This window comes from Schistocerca piceifrons, chromosome 2 (genome assembly GCF_021461385.2).
Source record: "Schistocerca piceifrons isolate TAMUIC-IGC-003096 chromosome 2, iqSchPice1.1, whole genome shotgun sequence".
Lineage (NCBI taxonomy): Eukaryota > Metazoa > Arthropoda > Insecta > Orthoptera > Acrididae > Schistocerca > Schistocerca piceifrons.
In genome coordinates, this window is record NC_060139.1 from 137357620 (window position 1) to 137383725 (window position 26106).

General features: G+C 40.3%; 1 protein-coding gene across 1 annotated transcript in view; it reads left to right on the top strand.

Annotated features, from left to right (window-relative positions):
* The window catches only part of LOC124775038 (DNA polymerase alpha catalytic subunit), a 256724-nt gene that overhangs the window by 223889 nt on the left and 6729 nt on the right, over nt 1-26106 (top strand). The window contains exons 27-28 of the mRNA XM_047249816.1: nt 12279-12410; nt 20557-20673. Coding sequence (XP_047105772.1) covers nt 12279-12410; nt 20557-20673 — 249 coding nt within the window. The remainder of the gene's footprint in view (nt 1-12278; nt 12411-20556; nt 20674-26106) is intronic.

The window sequence follows — 26106 nt, forward strand, 5'->3', positions numbered from 1 at the left end:
GCCATACATAATTAATTTAGTTGAAACACAGAATTATGTAGAAAAACCAATTACACTATTCAGAAACCTGATAATGTATTGAATTATACTAAATACATGAAGGAAGTGGATTGAGTGCACCAATTCCTTGGTTACCGTCCTTGTATATAGGGCAGTAACTAAGGAATAGGAGAACTATAAAATGGTCAAAAAAAGTGGTCTCACACTTGTTTAATTGTGATTTATAAAGCGCATGCAATTAACGTTGAGTATAGATTTAAGTGTCAAGAAGCCTTTTCTGAAAGTATTTGTGTGGAGTGTAGCAAGGTGCAAGGTATGGAAGTCAAACAAGGATGATAAACAATTTAAACAAGTAGAGAATACAAGTTCTTGAAATGTGATGTTACAGAAGAATGTTAAAGATTAGGTGGGTCGATCACATAACTAATGAGTAGGTACTGAATTGAATTGGGGAGAAAAGAAATTTGTGGCACAACCTGACTAGAAGAATGGATCTCTTGATAGGACACATTCTGAGACATCAAGGGATCACCAATTTAGTACTGGAGGAAGGTGTGGGGGTACAAATTGTAGAGAGAGACCAAGAGACGAATACAGTAAGCAGCTTCAGAAGGACATCGGTTGCAGTAGTTACTTGGAGATGAAAAGGCTTGCACAGAGTATAGTAACATGGGAGCTGCATCAAACCAGTCTTCAGGCTGAAGACCACAAAACATATAATGGATTCATATTGCATCAGCATTATGATGCAGGTAGCAAATATCTTTATTTTCATGACTTTTTACTGAAAATATGTGATACATGGATCAAGGATAATTCACCTGCTACTGAAGAGAAATTCGAGGTCACTACTACATCGCATGCTCCCAATTGTGATTCAATCAACAGATGTACCAGGCAGTTCAAGCTACACCAGCCAACACACATGTCCAAAACCAACCCATGAAGAGGACAAATGTGCCATGTATGTTAAAAAAATAGGACAACAAATTTAATGTGTAAGTCTTGTAGAGTCACATTACACCTCAGAGATTGTTTTGCTTCCTACAATTGAAAGGAGAAATACTAAAGATTCAAGAAAATTTCAGTAAATAAATATACAAACAAATAAATACAAACAAATCTTGCATTTGCTTACGCACAGTGAAACTTGTTTTTGTGCAGTACATTGGGATCACAAAAACATTGGAGTAAAGAAACTATTCAGAAATTTTATAAATAACTATAACAAATAATTGTTTACAGCGTAGTAAAGAAATGCAGCAGGGAGAGACCACATGAAAAAACCTGCACAAAATAAATAGTGCAAAGAAACTAGCATAGAAAAGGACCACTCAAAAACAGTTTTGACTGTATATCTTCCAAATTTTGGGAAAATAGAGGGACAGGTTTGAGATCTAATGGGAACTGATGATGACGTTAGTAAAACTCCCAAGAACTTTGACAAACTGCTGGCGACAAGCAACATGATTGGAGGCAGTCCTACCTGCACCGAACAAAAGAATACCGATGAGACATGCAGATGACACAGTTTTAAAATTTATTTGACTGATGGTTTTGTAATCTACCAACACCCTGATTGTTGGTGGGTTGCAATTCATGAGAATTCTTCATATGAATCTGTCTGAAATGATGCATATTATCCCTGAATTATTATTAGAAAGTAAATTATTCCTGCCAGTTACAAACAACAGATGTAATGGAATGTGACTATTCAGTTTCAATTTAAAGTGCAAAGTGGAATTGTTCAGATTAATTTCTTCTCCACTTTCCAATGGTCTGCTTTTCCTTCAGTACAGTGTTACATTCCAGATATGCAGTTTCGTTATCATCTTCCATGAGACAACCTGATCCTAGAAAGAAAGTTTTGGAGTAACATGTCGCTTGGCTTTTGACATACTTTTTGCATTGTCAACCCTGAATATATCACGGAGATTATTGAGAAAATTCCCAAAGTTACATGACATGTTGTTGTCTAAGCTCTTCTTGATCAGCATTCCACCACATTCTTTAAAAAATCACAGCCACTCGAAACTGCACTGGCTAAATTATACACAAAGTGTAATTTGATTTTATAAATTGAAGAACATGCTAGTTGTATGGGTGAGGTGCTGATAATTATACGAGGCGTCTCACAGCTGTTATTACAGGCTTCTTCTAGGGGTTAAAGATGAGACTTAGTAAGTATTATTGTGGTAAGAGACCCTTGCCCAAAAATGTATCATTTGGATGTAAAGCAAGTTTCCAGATTGGATCACTTCCATATTTCCCACTTCATGATATGCACATAGCAGAGGCAACCATCTCTGACCTGTGTGCTCTACAGGAGCTGCTCCATTGGGCGACTTTGCTGTCTGTTGCACAAAGTGTATGTAAAAGTTTTTTTTGCATGTGGTCCTTGGTGAATAATTTTTGCTGCCGCCAAAACTCGTGCAAGAAGATCTTCCAACTGTACAGGAATCTCATATGCAAGACTCTCCATATGACCCAACAAGAAAAATTCGAGAAGAGTTAAATCTGACGACCACGGTGGCCAAGGAGTTGGTCCACCTCGACCTCTCCACCTTCCACGGGATTTGGCTGAGATGTTCAGATGCCACATGTAAAATGTGTGAGTCCATTGGAACCACATGTTGGAACCACATCTGCTGACAGATTGAGGGTGGCAAACCTTCCAGTAACTCCACCAGTACCTCTTGCAGGAGTGTTGAGTATAAGGGACCTGTCACGCAGTGTGGAAGATCATGGATTGATAAGACGATCTTCTATGATACCATCCCAAACATTGAAACCAAACTGTTTCTGAAATGAATATGAAATTGTGGCATGAGGATTTTTTACATCCGAAATGTGGCTATTAAGACAACTGAAGAAAGCTTCCCTGATAAAGTGAGCTTAAGGCATAAAAATAGCATGCTTTGGAAATTCAGTTGTGCATATACAGTGATGTAGAAACTACGTAAAAAAAAATGACACTTAGCAGAAAACATTCTGTCGGTGATAAGTGTGGAGTTGCTAGTCACACAGAACATCCCAGATGCTTGTTGAGTGATGCAAGTACCCAGCATGGGCAATGTTTTGAGTCCTTGGGCAGATTCTCTTCTGCCTGATGGGGGATGTCCTCCTCAAAGTTGAGAGTGCAGCATGTCTTTGGAAACAGGTTCCTTATTCAAACTTTATATATAAAGTCCCCTCTACAGCTTCTAGAAGTCCATAATATGAATTGTGAAACACTCATGTATAATTTCTTTGTGATTTATGATATCAGTGTGGTAAACATTGCTTTTCTTATGACTCTGATCACTCAGGCAATATTGCTTGGTCTGTCTGAATAAAGTTATATTAATTCCTTGAAAATGTATGTTGCAATTGATTCTCATGTCCAACTGTTTTAAATCTTGCATGACAGTTTTATGTTACGTATGCTGAACATTTTTGTTAATTTATTCTGTATCTTCTGTTTTCATTTCTGTAACATGTCTCACATTTGTGCAAATATCTGTATTTGCACATTTAAAAGTAAGTTTCATCTTGCAAAACATTTCCAGACCAGTTTCCCTATCCCACAGTTCTCTCAGTAAAACTTGCACCCACACTACATTTTACTGCATCCCCGTAACCAGACATGCCAAACTAGTCTTCGTCACTTATCAGCTTCCATCAGGTTGTCTATTGGTCATAAAAGTAATGAAAATGAACAGATGGCTATGAAACTAATGAAACCGAGTGAATGGGCTTGAATTTTGTTTTGTGTGTCACTCAGGTATGGTTCTAGAAGGGAATTACGTATTAGTGCTACCCAAGAATTGTTGTATCCAGCAGTCAATTTAATAAAAATTTTATAAAGATCCACCAAAACTCTTAAAAAGTCTTTGTTATCGGTAGGAGCTTTTATATCAATCTCTACAAGTCATGTTAGCACAGTCTCTGCTATTGCAGTGTGGAAGTTGGAGTGGCAGGTGCGGAGGGATAAATTGGAGTTGTGGCATTATTAACAAAGAGCTATAAGAGGTGTATACACATACCGGAAATGACGTGTAAACTGTAGCTCTGCCCAAGACAGTGCTGCCATTTAATGTTGTGCAGGCGTAATGTCAATTAGAACAGCTGTTTCTTTAATTCTATTCACTCTTTCTTCTATTTAAATCTCCTTAGAGGTTTTAGATGGTGAAATTTCAAGTTTTACTAAGAAATTTAACACTGCATCTCTTATTGTTAAATTTAACATTTGACATGACTTTACGAGAGCATGCTGAAAAGGAATGCGTCCGAATTATTTATGTGAAAACTCTTAAAACTTTTTAAATAAAACAATGTTACTAAAATTCAACATCTTTATTCTTCATGTCTGTGTATATGCGGTCCTGTGCTGCTACAGGGCTCCAAATTGTAGCGTGTAACACGGTGGCATGTAACGTAACTATGTCCATGTGTGAGAAACAGCTTACTGTAATCGAGTTTCGAATTTGAAGAGTTTGTCTACACATGGTGCACCATCTCCTTCACCAGAACAATGCCTGACCCCACACAAGCACTATGACGTGTGCAACAACCCATACAATTTTTATCTGTTTCTAAAACATAAAAAGAACCCCTATCATTTTGATAGTGAAGAAGTGATGCAAAGAGAGATGAGATGTTCCCGTCAACAAAGTCAAACATTGTGCAGTAATGGTGCCAACAAGCTGTCTCTCAATGGGAGAAATGTCTTCATTGCCAGGGTGAGTGTCTTGAGAAATAAATGTGGAGAATAAGGATGTTTGTAATACTTAAAACTCTTTAAGAGTTTTCAAGTAAAAAGTTCAGAGGCAGTACTTTTCAGCAGGCCCTCAAAGTTTTGTAATTGTTATATTGTCTTGAGAAAAACTGGAAGTTTTCGCTTCATTAGTATATTAAACAACTTACATTTTAAGTGATGCAATGACAAACAGAACAGAATAGAATAGAATAGAAGTTAATTATCTCGTAACATACAATTTCAAGCCATTGACTTAATGTGCAGGAGACTCATCAAAACACTAAAACTGGTTTACAGTTTTCCTTATAATATCAGTTATATAATATATGGTGCTGAATAATTAATTAATTAAGCAATTAATAATTTTTTCAAAAGTAACAAACTTTTACAACTTAACAGTCCTAAGTACTTGCTTTCTCCTGCTCAAATTTTCAGGTTGTCATTTATGAATTCTGCTACTGAATAGTAATATTTTTGCACTAGTTTCTCGTATAAGGTTTTTTTTTTTTTTTTTTTTTTTTTTTTTTTTTTTTTTTTTTTTTTTTTTTTTATTATTCTGAGTAGTTCTCATCCTTTCACTTTGTTATAAATTTTCATACCCACAATATGTGGAGTTCGGGCATCAAGTTTTAAACAGTGGGTGGGCAGCATACAGTTGTTTTGCTTTTTCAATGTTGTAATCCTGTTGAAAATGATTTGCTACAAATAAATTAGGATTACTATGAATAAAGATAATCTGGTCATAGATATATACTGAGGAAACACTTAATATACTTCGATTTTATAGGACTGGGCGACATGATTTTCTTTGCCCTACATTGTCGATATTTCCAATGATGGTTTTCTGAAGTTTTAATATTCGACACATATGGTATGACTTACCCCAAAATACAATTCCATGCCTTATTACTGACTCGAAAAAGGAGTGATGTAGTGCTTTTCTTAAGTCCATACTTGCAGCATTGCACAATATCCTCTTTGCAAATGCTAGGCTATTTAATTTATTTGCAAGGTATATGTGAATCCCATGATAGATCTTTATCCAATCGCATTCCTGGAAATCCTGGTTTCTGTGACAGACCTGAATATCTTTTAATTTTGCTTGTTTTGTTTTAAAGTGCATTAACTGAGTGTTTTCCATGTTTAATTTTAACCCATTTAAGTCAAACCAGGTATCTAATTTTTCTAAAGTATTTAATGCAGTTTGGGGGATTTGGTCAGTACTGTTATTTTAATGATTACAGATATGCCATCTTCAAATAAAACTGAGGGACACTTACTGTTAAGCGGCAGATTGTTTATGTAAAGCAGAAACAGAATGAGACCTAAGACAGAAGCCGGCCGGAGTGGCCGAGCGGTTCTAGGCGCAGGTTCGAATCCTGCCTCGGGCATTGATGTGTGTGATGTCCTTAGGTTAGTTAGGTTTGAGAGTTCTAAGTTCTAGGGGACTGATGACCTCAGCAGTTAAGTCCCATAATGCTCAGAGCCATTTGAACAATTTTAACCTAAGACAGAAACTTGGGGTACTCAATGTGAAATAGTTTTTCATTCTGAAGTATAAGTTCCTCTCTCTTACGATATAACCACTCTTTGTCTTCGGTTGGTTATATAGGATTAAACTATTCTAATGCCGTGCCCCTAGTTCCATACTTTCCCAGTTTACAGAGTAGCAAGGAGTGATTCACACCATCAAAAGCCTTTGATAGGCCACAAAAAATTCCTGTGGCATGCAGTGAGTTGTCCAGGGACCAGCTAATTTTATCAACAAATTGATTTGTAGCAGATACTGTGGTTTTGGCTTTTTGAAATCCATATTGATTTTTTTGAGATTATTTTAAATTTTTCTATAAAATTTTGAATTTGTTTGGTGACTACCTTTTTAAATATTTTTGACAGTGATGGAAGAAGAGAGACTGGGCGATAGTTTGCCGTATGTTCTTTTGTGCCTTTTTTGAATAGTGGATTAACTGTTGTGTACTTCAGTGTGTTTGGAAAATAACCTTCTTGAGACTTTTGTTGGTAGCCCATCCCATCGTTTACTGGAGTAAAATCAGTGAAATTTGCACTGAAACCTGATATTTGAATCAGATCGATGAATTTTGTTGATTTGTTGGCTTCACTGGCTAGATCTGCAGTATGTGATCAAAAGTATCTGGACACCTGGCTGAAAATGACTTAAAAGCTCATGGCACCCTCTGGAATTCAGTATAGTGTTAGCCCACCCTTAGCCTTGCTGACAGCTTCCACTCTCACAGGCATATGTTCAGTAAGGTGCTGGAAGGTTTCCTGGGGAATGGCAGCCCATTCCTCATGGAGTGCTGCATTGAGGAGAAGTATTGATGTCGGTTGGTGAGGTGTGGCATGAAGTCAACGTTTCAAAACATCCCAAAGGTGTTCTATAGGATTCAGGTCAGGAGTCCATGCAGGCCAGCCCATTACAGAGATGTTATTGTCATGTAATGACTCTGCCACAGGCCGTGCATCATGAACAGGTGCTCGATCGTGTTGAAAGGTGCAATCGCCATCCCCAAATTGCTCTTCAACAGTGGGAAGCAAGAAGGTGCTTAAAACATCAATGTAGGCCTGTGCTGTAATAGTGCCATGCGAAACAACAAGGGGTGCAAGCCCCCTCCATGAAAATCACGACCAACCATAACTCCACTGCCTCCAAATTTTACTGCTGGCACTACACGGGCTTTCGGATGACATTCACTGGGCATTCACCATACCCACACCCTGGCATCAGATCGCCACAGTGTGTACTGTGATTCGTCATTCCACACAATGTTTTTCCACTGTTCAATCGTCCAATGTTTACACTCCTTACACCAAGCAATGCGTCGTTTGGCATTTACTGACATGATGTGTGGCTTATGAGCAGCCGCTCGACCATGAAATCTAAGTTTTCTCACATCCTACCTAACTTTCGTAGTACTTGCATTGGATCCTGATGCAGTTTGGAATTCCTGTGTGATGGTCTGGATAGATGTCTGCCTATTAAACATTACAACCCTCTTCAACTGTCGGCAGTCTGTGTCAAGTCAACAGATAAGGTCATCCTGTACGCTTTTGTGCTGTACGTGTCCCTTAATATTTCCACTTCACTATCACATTGGTAACAGTAGATCTAGGAATGATTAGGCGTGTGGAAATCTCGCGTACAGATGTATGACTCAAGTGACACCCAATCACCTGACCACGTTCAAAGTCCGTGAGTTCCGAGGAGTGCCCCATTCTGCTCTCTCATGATCAGGTTGCGGATATGGAGTACCTGGCAGTAGCTTGCAGCACAGTGCACCCAATATGAAAAATGTATGTTTTTGGAGGTGTCCGGATAGTTTTGATCACATAGTGTATGGTGAAAGCAGCAGTTGTTATAATTCTCTCTCTCTCTCTCTCTCTCTCTCTCTCTCTCTCCCTCCCTCCCTCTCTCTCTCTCTCTCTCTCTCTCTCTCTCTCTCTCTCTTTTTTCTTTTTTTATAGACACTATAATTTTCAACAAAAAAGTTTTGTTATTTGTGCACCTGGAATTCTATACACAGATAAAATTACAATATTATGCTCCAGCACTATGCAGCAGCTTTGAAATATATATTTTTTTCATTAAGGGAATCAAAATCAAATCTTGCTCTGTATTCCGTTGATCTTTCTACTAGTATTACTCCTACAAAAACTACTGGCAACATAAAAGTTTTCAAGGTTATTTAAGATTTTGATACGACCCTTTGTAAGCCATTGTACATTCAAGCATACAACCTTGATATTTGGTATTTCTGACAAAATGATTTGCAAGTCGTTAAGTTTTGTTTCTCTGGCATTTGTATAGTTTGAAGTTAACCCATTTTTGTTCAAATACATTAAGAATGCATTGTTACTTTTTTGAATATTCCTAATGGCATTTGTTTTGAAATGCTGTTTGTGTATTTTCGTTTGAACTTCGTTATCAATTTTTACAACTCTATCTCTGCATACTAATTTCCTTTACTAAGTATGATCTTACAAATATCACTATACATATTGCTCTATTCCTATCCAAATGAACTCCACCATGGTGAAGTCCTGTACATAGTTACTGAGCGATACTCTTGTCATAACTCAAAGAAATGTAGCGTCTGCTGGACCACAGAGCCCAGTTGGATCATCCCAGTAGTGATGAGAACAACTGAATGAAAACAATTGATTCAGCTGGCTGTTAGAAAACAGCTGACTCATCCAGTTGTAATTTTATGTATTGGTTGGACTATTCACTCACTCTTTTGAGTGAAATCAGTCTGTGGGAGCAACTGAATGAAAACGATCAATTCAGTTGGTTGAAGTTTTGCCTATTTGGTGGATTATTACGCATTCATTTCTTTAGAGTGAAATAAGTCTGTGGGAGCAGAAATATTACATTGTTTTGTCATTGTTAATTAATTATTGTTAACTGCACTTTGTCCTCCCATGTTATCACTGTTGTTGTTCTGATATTTGCTTTTTATTGAGTTTTCATTAAGTAGCTTTCAATTCAGTTTTTAGTCCATGTTTGTGAATAGGTAATTACTTAATACTGGACTTTGTGTCTGGATCAAAATGTCGAAACATTCAGTGTTGAGGGAATGGAAGCATGATTGAATAAAAAATTACCCTCAAGATAAATTCAATGCGATATACAGTATGTGCAGGTATAATTTATGTTCTGAAACAGTGTTAATGAAAGAAGTTCAAAGAAGATTAACAGACAATGGTAAGTATTTCTTCAACAACAACAAAACAAGTGACAATATATGCGTAATAGGCAAATGATTAACCTCCCAACCAGTTAACCCCCCAAGCAATTAAAGAAATGTGTCTTATTTGGTTTCTGTTCATGTCGCTTCAGTGTTTACTGGAAGAGAATTATCGGTGACAGTGAAAACTAGCCAGAAGAGAGAGACAGATTGACATTGCCTATCTCTAAAAAAGTTAGCAATGCTAGTCATGGTTCACATATAACTGAAAGGCTGAAACAGTATGTATGAGGGTGGAATGAAAAGTAATGCCTCCACCTTCGATAATTGGATTTGGATGGGGATATTTTAATAAATCAAATGCAGAAATAATCCTTAGAAGGTGATCTTTAATTACCAGTGTTCACTTTCCGACATAATCACCAGCCAAGTGGATACATTTCTGCCAATGATGAACAAGTTTTCTGAAGCCGTCTCAGAAGAAGTTGACTATCTGTTTCTGCATCCACAGTCTCACAGTTCTCTCAGCGTCTTCATCAGAAGCATAATGATGTCCCCGCAGATTGTCTTTCGTTATTGGGAACAGATGGAAGTCAGACAATGCTAAATCTGTACTGTGTGGAGGATGCCATATGGTGGTGAGATTCAGTCTCTGAAGTTCTGCTGTGGTGGCACATGAAGTGTGTGGTGTGGCGTTGTCATGCTGCAGGAAAACATTTCCCTTTTCCTTTCGGACCCTTGTTAGCTGTCGTTTCAGCGTTCGCAGCATTGTGATGTGACACTCTGAATTTATTGTTGTTCCATGGTCAAGGAAATCAACATGAATAACACCATCTGCATCACAGAGCACTGTGGCCATGATTTTTTCAGCTAAGGGCTGCATCTTGAATTTCTTTTTCTGGGCGAGTCTTTGTGTCAATATTCCATGGACTGACATTTCGTCTCCGGGTCGTAATGGTGTACCCACGTTCCGTTATCCTGTCACAGTTGAATGGAGAAAGGCATCACCTTCATTCTCGTAACACAAGAGGAGTTCTTGGCAGATTTCAAGTTGGTGCACTTTCATTTCAGGGGTCTGTATCTGGGGTACCCATCGTGCACAGATCGTCTGATAGCCAAGCAAAGCAATAATGTGACCCACACTTTCTTGTGAAATGCCGATTGTGCTTGCAGTTTCTCTCCGAGTGATATGACGATCGCCCTGAATCAATCTGTCGACATTTTGCTTGTGAAACTCTGTGGTTGCTGTCACAAACCATCCAACTCTTTGTTTGTGACGAAGGTCAGATATTCCTGCGTCAACATCTTTAAACTTACTCACCTAATAATGCACAGTACTCACATCAACACAATCACCATAAACTGCTTTCATTCTCTGATGAATCTCCTTTGGGGTGACACCTTCTGTTGTCAAGAATTCAATGGCTGCATGTTGTTTAAATCGCATTGACTGACCGTATGCGCAGGGTTCCACACTTTACACTGTAACAACACAACTGTTCAATGGGAAGGCTTCCCGCCAACTGGAGCTGTAGAGAAGACGCTACGGAACAAGCCAGTACCTGCCGCATACCAATGCTGCCAACTGCTGAAGAGTTACGAAGGTGGAGGCATTACTTTTCAGTCAACCCTCATAAGTGAAATCATTCAGACCCAGGGACAGAGTGAAAACATTCATATAACCACCACAGACTGTGTCAGTCAATTGTCTTGCATTAAGTGAAACAAATCAAACCAAGAGAGTGAGTGAAAATCATTCATGTAACAGACATGGCTACAGAGTCTTGTTTCATTTGACTGAAAAAAATGAAGAAATGAAAAAAAAAAATTGACTACATCCTGGGCAGCATGAGTTTTGCCAAACTCTGGAAATGGATACTTGCTGTCCAATACATCCTCTCAATTTACAACCTCCCCAGATTTAAAATAATAATTTAGACAACACTACCTTTTGCCGTTAATGTTTGTTAGAAATTTTAAAATGTGAAATTCTACGAAGATTGGTACGGGGAATGCCATTCAGATTAAATGCTGAAAACATTGACAATATTTTATTTGTAATATTGCAGAGCACACATATTGTATACTGATAATATCGAAAATTAAGGAAGTCAACTGTTGGGTAACGCTCAATTCAAAGAATACTAAGTTTGACACAATAAGTTGTCACTCAGACCCAAAGTTCCAACAAATAGTTTATTTCTTCATATTCCTCCCCTTCATTTTCCCTTTTTTATTGTATATATTAAACTATACTAATTATATTCTCTCCATTTGTCATTTTTCTTCTGTATCCATCTTCACTTCTCATTCTCATTACATTCTGTGGTATCTGAAATTTAGGTGGCTTCCTTTCTCCTCAAGATAAATATCCCCCCCCCCCCCCCTTTCTGTTCAGACAAATATCTCCCCATTCCACTCCACACTTCTCAAATATGTGTCTTACTAACTGTACTGGGACCTGTCCCCAGTGAATGTAAGCAAGAATGTGTTTAATTTTGTGTAGCTTAGAAAATATAGCTCTAAATTAAATCAGTTGATTGTGTGGCAGTTGCAGACAGGTGCACACTTTAATCAGTTTGCCCATTAAAAGTCTCACATCTTTGAAAGTTTAAAGTTGATTACATTCAGCAAGTAAAAATGATGCCTACATAGCACAATTCTCTTACTATTTTCTTGCATAATAATTATTGTGTCATCTGTAATGGAGCAGTGCAGATTTATAGGAAGATACTCTCGTACCATATAAAAATTTGGTCCCTGAATTGGAAACTTGCCCACATGTATCACATGCAAGAGAACTACATACCATAAAACTGTGTTATGTTTTTCAGGAGGCAGGACCTATTTTACATCTTGAAAAGTGCCCCAACCCACAGTGTGCGGTATCTCCACTCTCCTATCTTGCAAACATACAAAACCGCTTAGCAGTTGCTATTCGTCACTACATACATCTTTATTATTTGGTAAGTGTATTACTAGTCATATTATTAAAATTAGTGTAAGCACAGCACAGTAAGTACATGCTTAAAAGCACACTGATTTTAATTGCACTATATTTAATGTACTCATAATATCTTTTCACAAGTTAAAGTTCATGTATATTGCTCTGTGGCTTTGAGATTGTTTCGGATGATAGTGGTCAGGTAAAGAAAATTATAAATGTGCTTTGAATTAGGCTCTATAATGGGATGGTGGTGCAAACCCCAATTATTTGCCAGGATACATGTCTCTTAACTGAGGGGAACAGGTCAATGGGTTGCATAACATCGACAACTTGGCTGTCGAGGAGTAGAGTTCAAATGGAAAAATACATTCTTTATTTAGGAAGATACTTGCACAGTGGTTGAAGGAGGTAACTCAAAAGTGTGCATTGACCGTAGGCAGCAGAGTCTACCTCAGCAAATCAAAATGTTGCATGTTTGGCTGTGAGTACATGTGGTCACCGTCCAGGCAAGCGGTCTTGACGAAGTCGCAGCATCAGTGCCTTTTTCGACGTGAGACTGCTGTTAGGCATTTCCGTGCGCCAGTCAGCAGGTGGCTGTGGTAGTGGGGTCAGGTGGATGGCATGCTGGAGTGCAGGCCCCAACCCAAACCCTTGGAGATGCCAAGAGACTGGTTGAAGTCACTCCAAAGATGGCTTCCTAGTGTTGGCTCTGGCTAGAGCCCCGAAATCATCAGGTCTAGCAGTTTAATTTACAGAAGCCAGTATGTTGTCTTCGACAGCAAGCATTTGTCAGAAACAAGTGTATTGTCAGGAGGGCCCCAGAGCAATGTGATAGGACAACTATTATTCTCTTATACATAAATAATCTATCAGACAGTGGGCAGCAATCTGTGGTTGTTTGTTGATAATGCTGTAATGTACGATAAGGTATCGAAGTTGAGTGACTGTAGGAGGATACAAGATCAAGATGATGTAGACAAAATTTCTAGATGGTATGATTAATGGCACCTAGCTCTAAATGTAGAAAAGTGTTAAGTTAATGCAGATGAGTAGTAAGAGGGGAAAAAAAGAAAAAAAAAAACACAAGCAGCAGCCAACCTGTGATGTTTGATGTTAGGTTACAGCGTTTGTAGTGACCTGCTTGACACAGTCACTTTGTATAAATATCTGATCATAACATTGCACAGTGATGTGAAATGGAACAAGTATGTGAGGATTACGGTAGGGAAGATGAATGGTCAACTTTGATTTATTGAGAGAACTATAGGAAAGTGTGGTTCATCTGTAAAGGAGACTGCTAGGGTGGTCTTTTCTTGTGTACTGCTTGATTGTTTGGGATCTGTACCAGTTCGGTTTGAAGGAAGACATTGAACAAATTCAGAGAGTAGCTGCTATATTTGTTACTGATAGGTTGAACAACACGCAAGTCTTACAGAGATGCTTCAGGAACTGAAATGGATATCCCAGGAGGGAGTATGACGTTCTTTTTGAGGAACATTATTGAGAAAAATTTAAGAGACCCAGTATTTGAAACTGACTGCAGCATGTAGACTAGCAGCTAGTGGATGAAGCTGCTAGATATAGACAAAGCCAGTTTGTCCACATGGGACCATTGGTCGGTGTGGAGTACGTCTGTGTCAGTAGTAGTCAGAAGACAGTATGCTGCGAAACTTGAATTTGAGTAATCAAAATATCCACGGGTGTACTGCCTGTCTACAGTGTCCAACGGGCACAATATTTCAGCGATCATACATGTCGCCATCATCAGGTGAACTGATGGACTGAGCTCCTGTGAACGTGCCGGTATGGAGATCCGTATGCTATGGCTGCTCAGGGGGAACTGGGTTCGGTTGCGGCGGCGGCCGATTTAAATACCCTCCGCCTGCGGCGCACTCCCTCTGCCGTCCGCGCCCTGCGCCATGGTCGCGTGGTGGAACAGATTGCGACGGCGTCTGATATGATGTCGGTGTAATGGCTCTGTCCACCATGGTCGTCACAACTATATGTTTGCTCAATTTACTCTTGATTAACCCAGTCGCTGGTTCCCAAGCCTTGCTAAGATTATAGCCACAGTCACGATTTATGAGGTCATCATTGGTGCAAATTTCGATGGCCTCTCTAACAACGCTGTCCCAGTATCTCAACGTCTACACCAGAATCCTCGTGTGTTCATACTCCATAGCGTGATTTTCCGACAAACAATTTTCAGTGACCGCCGACTTGCTCGGATACATCAGTCGAGTGTGCCTCTGGTGTTCACAGCATCGATCCTTGACGGTACGCATCGTCTGACCAATATACAACTTGCCACATTGACACGGAATCTGGTACACACTAGCCTTCCTCAAACTGAGGTCATCTTTGGCGCTCCCCACCAGTGCACAAGTTTTATTCGGAGGGCAAAACACAGTTCCGACCCGGTGTTTCTTCGAAATGCAGGTGATTTTCCCCGAGAGTGTGCCTGTATATGGAATAAACGCAGTACCTACCTCCTCCCTCATGATTTCATCCATCTCCACAGGTTGTGAGCTGTAGTGGTTGGGCAGAGAGCACGTTGAATCTGCCATTCTGAGTACCCATTTGTTCGAAATACAGTTCTCAGATGTTCCAATTCCTGGGGTAGTTCCTCTGCGTCAGAGATAGTGCGTGCCCTATGTACTAGAGTTTTAAGTACCCCATTCCTCTGTGAAGGGTGGTGGCAGCTGTCTGCGTGCAAATACAGATCGGTGTGCGTTGTCTTCCGATACACCCCATGACCTAGGGTGCCGTCAGCCCTTCTCTTGACCAAGACGTCAAGGAAAGGTAATTTACCCTCTGTTTCAGTCTCCATAGTGAATTTGATGTTGGGGTGTATGGAGTTTAGATGTGTAAGGAAGTCAAGGAGTTTATCCATACCATGTGGCCAGATGACGAACGTATTGTCCACGTAACGGAAAAAGCAAGTAGGTTTCCATTCGGATGACGACAGTACTGTACAGTGCCAAGCCTAGGGTGTCATTTGTGTACTGTCGGACACCTTTGGCCCCGTCAGTCTGCAAACAAAGCTTAATTCTGCATTGTACTGTTGGAAACTTTAAAATGAACAAGAGGTGATACCTAACCGAGTTTAAACATCCATCAGTTTCTTTAGTGTTCTCCCTGAATTCACTCAAATCTACTCAAGTCCACTTTCACAAATCGAACATTTAAACTGACTCTCCAATCCAACTATTTTGCTGTCGTCAATCACTTGAATAGAAAGCAGTACAAAACACTTTTTCACTCACCACTTTACGATGCTGATGCTGGATGTTGACCATTGATGTCACTAGTTGTCACGGGCTCTCTTCTGACACCATTGGCTGCCTCCATCGCTGAGTGTGCAGTACAGCAGAATGCCATGCCAGGGGCCCAGGTTTGATTTCTGGCTGGGTTGGAGATTTTCTGTGCTTGGGAACTGGATGTAGTGTTGTCTTCATCATCATTGATATGCAAGTTACCGAAGTGGCATCAACTAAAAAAGACTTACATCAGGTGACTGGTTTACCCTATAGGAGGCAATAGCCACACACACATTTCATTATTGTTATGGGTGGCTGTGCCAAACTCGATTAATTGGCAGGATGGACATCTCTTCCCTCAGGATGCAGGACAATGGACTGCGTAACACAAACATCTCTGTGTCTGTGGAATCGGTGGAATTCAAATGGAAAAATGCATTTTTCATTTAGAAAGATGCTCATACAGTGGTTGAAGGTGGCATCTCAGAGGTGTGCATTGACTCCACGCAGGAGTCTGCCTAAGCAAAGTACAAAACGATGTGTTTGGCTGTGAGGGCACATGGTCACCACCCAGACAAGCGGCCTCTGCAAAGTAGCAGCATCAGCGGTCTTGAGGATGCAACACGAGAGTGGCAACAAGTGTTTCTTCAGCAGCAGGATGCTTGTCTGCCAGACAGACAGTGGTTCTGGCAGTGGGTCAGGTCAGTTGCAATGCTTGCTGGAGTGCAGACCCCAAACCCAAGACCCCTTGGAGATGTAAACAGATGTGAAGTGACCTTATAAGAGCATTCTAAGCAAGAACAGGCTCCTAGATACACATAAAACAAGAAACACGTAATTTAGTATAACGTAAAAGAGAAGCTTCTCATTTCACAATGGCTGCAGCTGTTCAATCACGTGATCACCACAAAAATGTATAGGTTGAAAAGAATCCGGACTACTGTCATCACAGCTTGACAGTCAGTGACAAGCGAGAATCACATGCCCAAAGTGGACTACAATCACTGCGAGTTTAAACAGTATAAATTTTATGTCCAAACGGATCACAATTAAAACGGTGTCTGAAAATCACAGTCATGAAAGTCTGTGAATCAGTGAATACAAAGTCCTGACACCTGCTCCCAAAGTTGGTGAGCGTTGCTAATAACAGATGGCTGACGCCTCATAGAAGGCTTCGAAAGTGATGGTGTCCAGGATGGTGCGTCTGCTTCAACTGACTTCGCTGTGGCCATGTGGCGGCCTAAACAAAGTGTCTGTGGAGTAATATGACATTGCAGATGCAAGAAGTGCTGTGATCATCGCGCCACCTAGTGGCAATGTGGTTGCTGGCGGATGGGGAAGCAGGTGCCGCTAGCCACAGCGGCCTACCTTGTTATAATGGTGGACTACGTGTTCCGATACGGCAAGACCAGATGAAGTTACTTCGTACGTGTTACCTCATAGTGGCTGCAGCATAAGTACCAGAATCATCAGATCTAGCAGCAGCATGTAGACCAGCAGCTAACGGATAAAGTGAAGCCTGTTGAGCTACATGGGTCCATTGGCTCTCGTAAAGTATGTGTTGGTGTTGGCAGTAGTCAGAGGCAGGGTACTGCTAGCTACGAGTGGTGAATATTTATAGCCACTCTGGCTGGCTCTGTTTTTATCACCACCTTCAGTAATGTAGGGGAATAAGGCAGTGCAGCATCACGGCATGGCATGCCATGACATAATTTAGCTTGTCACGACAGTGGATTGGTGCCTTGCACCATGCCGCCTGAGAAATTTTCCAGCCCTAGTAACAATATTTCACAGACAGCTTGTTTACCCCCTTGTCACAGGTTGTGAAACCTGCTTGGAAGAGTGTTTCTACAGCAGCTCAAGTAAAGTGCCTGACAAAAAAGTGAAGCCTCCAGAAGAAATGATCAGATGTCAATGGAACTTTGTACAAATACACGCCATTGGCAGGTGTGTAAATTATTAGAGTTTTAATTCTTTGTGACAAATAGAATGGCCGCCAGTGTGCATTAGTATTGTTCATATATAGTATTTTTACCATTCTTAGTAGGGTATATAAGTGGCACGAATTATCATCAAATGTTGAGTGATCACTGTGCAGGACACAGAGGTTCCTCACACTCATGTGATAATTTATCAGCACCAGACAGAGTTTGAAAGGACCCCTGTTATGGGCTGTCCATATGTCCAGATAGTCAAATTGAGAAATACCCGGAGTTGTGGGGCATTCAGATATGACAGTGGCCCGGTGTTCGACTGCGTGGGAAGGTTAGGGCAGGCATACTCATCAGGGTTCCAGGAAACCACATCTGACCACCACAAGGAGAGTCCACATGGAGAAGCACATTGTAATCCCTTCAAATCTGCGCTTGCCATCTGACAACAAGCAATGGTCTCCCTGCAACATTCCGTGTCATGATGTAGCAGTGGATAGAAACTAGCAGCAACTGGACTAGGGAATTTCCATCCACGTATTGGTTGCTGTTAACACAATACAAATGGCTGAATATGGAATATTGCAGTGACCAGGAAGCATGGACTGCTGATGAATGGCATTGCATTGTGTGCAGTGATGAATTGTGGTTCTGCACTACCATGCATCATCAGTGAGTATGATGGTGAACTGGGAAGAGGTCCCCTCCTCCTAATGTTTTGGATAGGCACAGCAGTGTTACCGGGCATCATGATGTAGGAAGCCATCAGGTATGACTTCAGATCATAGCTGTTTGCAGTTGAGGGACCTCTTGATGGCACAATGGCACATCTTGAGCATCCTGCGTCCTCATATGTTACCTATAAAATGATGAAAATTCCTGGATGGAGCAGTATGAAAATACGGGAAGGTAACCACTCACCCACAGTGGATCTATTTGTGGATCACTGAAACACACAGTAGAAAATGGCATTCACACTAACTTCCAAGCACTGGCTCTTTTTCTAGTAATACCATACACATTCACATGCACAGACACCCAAATGCACAATCCTGTGGCCAGGGCAAGACTAATTATTGATACTTGATGATTGGAAGCAGTTGCCTGAGCTGATAAGAGATAGGGAGGGTGTAGGCAAGGATACAAGGAGGGGTAGTGGAAAAGAGGCAGGTCTCTGGGCAGATGACTTCATGGCTGTGCAACAAGATGAAAAGAGTACGGAGGGCACAACAAAAAGAGATGTAAGGAGAGGGAGAGGGGGTGAATCTGAGAGCAGAAAAGATTGAGGGGAAGGGAAGGAAAAAAGATAAAGAGGGAGAAAGGGAGGGAGAGAGAAGGGAGTGTGGTTAAGGAGGAGGGAGAGGGATGATGATGATGATGATGATGATGATGATGATGATGATCGGTTTGTGGGGCACTCAGTTGTGCGGTCATCAGTGCCCGTACAAATTCCCAATTGTTACACAGTCCAATCTAGCCACTTCACTAATGATGATGCTGCTGATGATGATGAAATGATGAGGACAGCACAAACACCCAGGCCCCGGGCAAATAAAATCCCCAACCCGGCCCCGGGAATCGAACCCTGGGACCCCATCATCCAGAGGCAGCAACGCTAGCCACTACACCATGAGCTGCAGACAGAGGTAGAGGTAGGATGCCTGCATGGGGGGGGGGGGTTTATGGAACATGGTAGTACATGATCTGGATGGAGGAGGAGTGGTGTAGACACAGGAGATTAGGAAAAGACAAGAGTGAGACATTGGGAACAGATTAGCGGAGGTATAGGGCGAGGTGGGAGGGGGGGGGGGGGGGGGACTGTGAGAATGCAGGATGTGTTAAAAAGACAATTCCCATCTGTGTAGTTCAGAGAAACTTTTCTGAAGTGTGTTTCCAGGTGCCATGCCTAGTGAAGCAAAGCGAGTTTACAGATGGGGTTGCAGCATATTTAGCAATTGGATTGTTGTCAAGTTTGCAGTTTGCCATAGGCCATTCATGCCAGGATCGATCACAAGGGAACAATACAAAGGATGCAGGATTGGGAGAGGAGTGGAGTAAGGATGGACAAGGATATTCTGTAGGTTGGGTGGGTGGCGGAACACTACTTTGGGGGACATGTGTAGGATGTGAGTCCTGATCATTACGCGGACCACTTGGATACTTCAAGCACAAGTTTCTCTTAACGGTGCCTGTGGGAACTGTCTCTTCACCACATACTGCACTCTCGCAATCCCCTTGGCCTAATTCAATAGTGCCATTTTTCTACAAGACAATGCTCATCCACATGTGGCACGTGTCCCTGTTTACATGATATTGTACTCATTTTTGTATCAGGATCCTCAGATTTGTCGCCGATCAAACGTTTGTAACCAGCTCAGACATCGACTCCACAGTTATGAGCCAGGTACCCTCAGGAGAGGATACAACGGCTTTGACACCCTTCCCAAATGAATTAGTGCATGCATCCAGGCCAGAGGAGGTGTGATATCAGACTGATACATGAGCTCGTTCTGTTAAATTCTTTGTAAATTCATCTTGATGTTCTTAATCATTGAAATAACGTCCCGTACCTTCTTAACTTATGAAATTTCATTTCGTTTCCTTCTCCTCTTCTGGGTGCTTCATTTTTTTCTCTGTCTGCATAGATAAAAACTTAAACAGCAGCATTAGAAATAGAAAGGCCAACAATAGTAGTTGAAAAAGAATGTGATTGCAAGGACTTAGTTTTTTGTGTTAAAAGCTAAACAGGGAATTGGAGACGAGCATAAATGCAGAAATTGAGCAGAAGATTCACTCTGAATCACAAATGGGGGAGCAAAATGCAAAGTAAGGTAATACTTCCAGATATTTGGCTCCTAATGATCCTCTTTTTGATGGGTATATATTTGTTAATGTAACATTTGTATTATTTTTTATTTTATGTTTCATTTTATTATATCCTCATTATAAATACTGTTGTTAATTTGTTTCCTAGAACTGGCTCGTGTGTGAAGATCCTGCGTGCACAAATCGCACTCGCAGGCTGCCACTGTGGTTTGGCCGTGGCTACCCAGTGTGTAACTTGTGTGGCAAAGGACTGATGTATCGTGAGGTGAGTGTATAAAATGTGATACTTCCATGTGTACCAATCCATAGATATAAGTAATAGAATTAATGTTGTTATACACAAACAAATGTTCAAATGTTTTGTAATATTTCAGCTGTAAAAGATTTATTTAAATAATGAAATGTTTGAATGCCCCTGTTTAATATTCAGTACTGGAATTGGGAGCTGACAATATTTGACACATATTCATTCAAAGATGCACATCTGGAGTAGGGCTGACACAAGACAGTTTCATCTGCTTTTCATATCTTTTATATAAATTCTTCTTAGGAGAAAAATAGGGTTTTATATAAATCAGTCTTAGGAGTAAAACAGGGATACAAAGTTAATGAATGTGAACATGTGCTGTAAAGAATGAAACCCCACTAGATGCTGACTAGAATAGAAAGAGGATGCAGGGCAAGAGAGACAAGTTAGTGCTATGTTTGTCTGATCTCCCTTACTCATATACTCTTAAAATTAAATGTGATATAAAAGAGCTGAAAGGAGTACTGCAAATGAGCGGTGTTGTGGATTAATTCCCTGCAATGAAAGGTCTTGTGGATGCCAGGCAGGTCATTAATATTGCCCTTCCAGAGTGTTATTCAAATCTGGTGGCGATGGACAAATGACTCAATACCAGCTATGAAATACACCACAACCAGAGGATGTGCATATAGCAGACACAAGAACAAGGATGGTGTTGTGGGTGTTTGAGAAAACAATTCCTTTATTCCCACATACATTTAGCAATAACTGAACACTACACACATGAATGAATTGTGTAGACATGAACAGCACGGAATAACTAACTAAAGCTAAGTCAAAGGATAACTATATCACTGCACGTAAATTAACACTTCACGGAATGTTTATGAAGCACTGTACACTTGTAGGGATTGATTGTCAGAAATAGGTCACTACATGATTCCCCCCTTTAATGCTAACGATACCACAGATTAAATTTCACACGCCGTCCAGCTCTTGTAACTACTTCTTTCTTGAAACCGGGCAGTGCGTTACGCGTGTCAGTGGTTTGAAGGGAATTCAGTGCAGGCAAAATAGTATAGAAGAAACACCGAAAACAACTCGGGATCAGACAGTTGTCACTTTGCCCGTTAACACAGAATGTTAATGTCCCTGGGAGACAGATGTGACTCCGCCCGGATCCCATGGATCTGACATTAACCTCATTCAGTTGCTTACGGACCAATACTTCTCGTTAAGTTTTGTGTGAAAGCCTCCCCACAACTACCACTTTACTAGGTAACACAACATCAGGTAAAATTATTCTATTTTGTAGTGGTTAATAAAAAAGAAAGGAAAACGTTGTAAATGTGGGAAGAAATGGTGAATAAAAAAGGTTTATTTTTTATTTATTTATTTTTTTTTTTTTTTAAATAGTTAATGATCGTGAAAAAGGGAAAGAATGAAATGCAAATCGGATTTCGTATTACAGAAAAGTTATCGGACTTCATGATTGGAAAAGCTATTGCTGGGGTGGTCCTTGTGACGTTCCTGAGCAAAAGTCAAACCAATTTCCACTACAAAAATTATTGAAAAAGAACAGAGAATAACAAAATGTAACTGACAGGGGGAAATGGCGTAGATAAGAGTTCATCCTTTACCATGTTAACATGTCTTCTTTTTTGCGGCGTCCATGTCTTCAAAAATCTCCTACTTCATTTCTGCGTGAAAAGTCTGCTCCGAAATCTTGCAATAAGTTTCATCGTCCAGGAATTTCTAATGTATACGAAACCGTCTTGATATTAAATGCAATTTATTTTATGTTGCTTCCCTCCTCCAAATGTCATAACAACTTCCACAATATGTCTTTACATTAAAATCAGAGCAAGACTAACTAAAAGTTTTTTACGTTTGAATTAAGCTTCTGCTCTCGAGAGACAAAAAAGAAATGGATAGAAAAAAGGAAAACGACAACAAAAAAGAGTTACAATTTTACTATTTTCTCTGCCGTCGAGCGCTCATACTGCTGCGACGGTATAATTTATATCTGAGGGAACGAGTGTAGCGCGGTGAAATTCAGAGTCCCGCTACTATATTCTACTCTGTCATGGACAAGTTGGAATTCTTCGAACAAGTTGTCTAAAACATTGCTATTATCATTAAGTTTCAAAAAAAGCAACTGACAAAATGTTTCCGGAGATTGTCCTCGCGGCAATTTTTCGAGCGTTTTATTTCCTCTACTTGTTCCTCCAGAATACTTATATTTATTAAGTCTGAAGTGACTAGTTTCTCTTTAAAGTGACGGTCCACATTATCTACTCGCGTGTTAACGCCTACAATTTGCGATTGGACTGTAGAAATAGTTTGTCTTGCTTTTAAACATTTTCCTTTAAAGTTTGTAACCTTTGTTTTACAGCATCAAATGCAGCATTACATACACTTTGAAATGATCGTAGTTTTTTCAGTCAGTTCAGACTCTACACTATTACATTTATCTTCGGTATCAAGTTCTAGTTTCTTTACCAATTCCTGGAATTGGTTACTCTGTGTATGACTAGTCAGTGAACAGCTGCTTGACGTGACTACTTAAAGAGCTAGTTAATTCACCTTTCATATCTACCTAAAAAATTTCCACTTTGGTGGTTAAAATATCAAATTCAGTCTTCAAATATCCCATACCTTCACGCAACTGGCTAAATTCCTTGTTTTGTTCTTATATTTTTGCGCTTAACGATCCTAAAGTCTTATTCTGAATGTCCAATTTATCATTTACTTGAATATTTACTGTTTCTACTTCTCTACTTAAATTAGCGCTCTGTGCATCTAGCTTTTCACTTAAAGTTACACTTCGTGCTTCTAGTTTTTCACTTGAATTCACACTCAGTTCATCTCTCAAGGAAGCTTTCTGAGCATTTAAAGTTTTACTTAGAGTAGTAATTTGACCATTTGACTCTGTTTTTTTGTTCTTTGATTATTAGACTTAGTTCTTTGATTAAATTTGCTACTTCAGCCCAGTCTGGCGTTTCCTTATTCACTGTCATAGCCATGGCTGGTTCTGCTAGTTGCTGTTCTTGATGCATCACGTTATTGATTTTAAACCTAGTAATCATCTAAAAGAAAATTCACCACTGAGTACAATAACTACACTAACAGTTTATCATTAAACAGTTCTATCAACTTCACCAAACAATTATTGTTTCTCACTCACTCGGCGTAGAGTTCTAGTTGCGTTAGTGAGCGGATGTGCAATCAGCGCCGGTGGACAGCACTGGCGCCACCAACGTCGAATGTTGGTTTCAGCGTCGTCGTTGGCAAGTGGACACGGAGTCAGCACCAGTGAGCAACAGCTGGTGCAGTCGGCGTCAGTCGCTGGTTACTGTGTCGGTGCGATGTCGTGTGTGAAAACGGCTTACTCTCCATGCCCAATCTTCTTAGTTGAAAAGTTGAGGGCCTTCTATCCGGTCCCTCCCCCCACTATTACTTTCTCATGTCTTTTACTGCATTGCACTCGCAACTTTCTTCCATTGGTTTATTGGACTCAATACAATTACTGGAAACAGTCCTCATATCTTGTTAGGCCTGGTTGCTATGGCAACACCTAATATCTTCTTCCCATTTCTGTTGTAGGCGACTTGCCTACAACAAATAATTGCATAGCCGTTCGGTATAATGTGTTAACGAAAAAATATTTATTTGCAAAAACTCACAATGAGAAGAAACTAAAAAAACAACAGAGAAGTAACAAAAACTAGGAGACTCTGTAGTCTTATGGGAAAGACAAAAAAACAACACATGACCAGAAAAAAACTCTCACGCACTTTTGATATCACTTTGCACCAGACATGAAAAATATCTTCTCTGGCAGAGGCAATATACCTTCTGATGACACAGTATGGCCGAGGAAAGTGACTTGGTTCTTGTGCATGACGCATTTATTTTTGTTTAAAACAACTCCGTAGTCAGATAGACGCTTACGAAGTTAACACAGATGCAGTTCATGTGTTTGACCAGCGGGAGAGAAAACAAAGATGTCATCAAGATAAGCAAAGCAAAATGTTAATCCCTTTATCACTTCGATAAAATGCTGGCAAGTCTGTGCTGCATTCTTAAGGCCAAAGGCATAAATAAAAACTCGAATAATCCAAATGGTGTAATCACTGCTGTCTTCTGAACATCTCTTGGAGCCACCAGTATCTGGTTGTATGCTTTCTTGCAATCGAGGACGCTAAAAATTTTCGCGCCGGCCAAAGCACATGTGAAGTCCTGTATATTAGGTACTGGGTATCTATCTGGAATGGTTCTTGAGTTTAATGCTCGGTAATCCCCACATGGTCTCCATGATCCATCTTTCTTACGTACTAAGTGTAGGGGTGAAGACCACGGACTGTCTGACAGGCGAATTATTCCCGACTGTAACATTTCCTCGAATAACGCCTTTGTTTCTGTCAATCTCTACATCTACATCTACATCTACATCCATACTCCGCAAGCAACCTGACGGTGTGTGGCGGAGGGTACCCTGAGTACTTCTATCGGTTCTCCCTTCTATTCCAGTCTCGTATTGTTCGTGGAAAGAAGGATTGTCCGGTGCGATTCTACGTCCTCGTCATGAAACGGGTTGTCCTGGCGTGGTACGAATATAGTGAACCGTACTGTGTTTAACTTCTTTTGTCTGTCTGTCAGAACATCTCCGATTCTTCTCTTCGTCATGTAGCTCTTTGGCTACAGAGTTGCAAATCGCCTATAGCTTCTCACAAGTTGTATGCCCTTTAGTGCTTGTTATTGCACTGTTGTCTGTCAGATTTAACAAACGCTTTCCTTGTAAGTCGACCGCCAACTCGAAATGTGCCAGAAAATCAGCGCTCAAAATAGGTTCTGTTATACCAGCTATCACAAAAGACCAAGTAAACTGTTTGGAAAAACCCACATCAATCTTGCACACTTTACATCCGTACATGTTAATCACAGAGTTATTCACTGCCTTCAAATGTGGCTGTATGTCTTTTTCGTTGTGTGGCACATGGCTGACAGGAAGCGAACTAATGTCTGACCCGGTATCCATCAAAAACCTTGTACCCGTAAGTACGTCTGATACATACAATCTTTTCGAAGCAGGAGGCATATGTATTGATGATTGCTGTCACTGACATGAAAACACTGCACTGTTTCTGTACATACTTTGGTTGTCTGAGTAGGCGCACGGTGATGTACATCTTGTAGCATCTCTCCCAAAATGTTTATGGTACCAACACACCTTAGCTCTTCCTCTTGTTGACTTCGTGTTTCACACCCAGCCCAGTCTCTCTTGCACTTAAAGATAACTTGTGGTCACTGTAGCGTGCGTAGCTGCGTTCGCAAATCCTCTATTGCAGTTTTTAAATCTCTAATTTTGTTTGAACTTTTTGTTGTTTGTCGCGTTTCGACCGCGGCACAGTTTACTGTTATATCGTCAGTTTGGTCTTGCTGGTAATG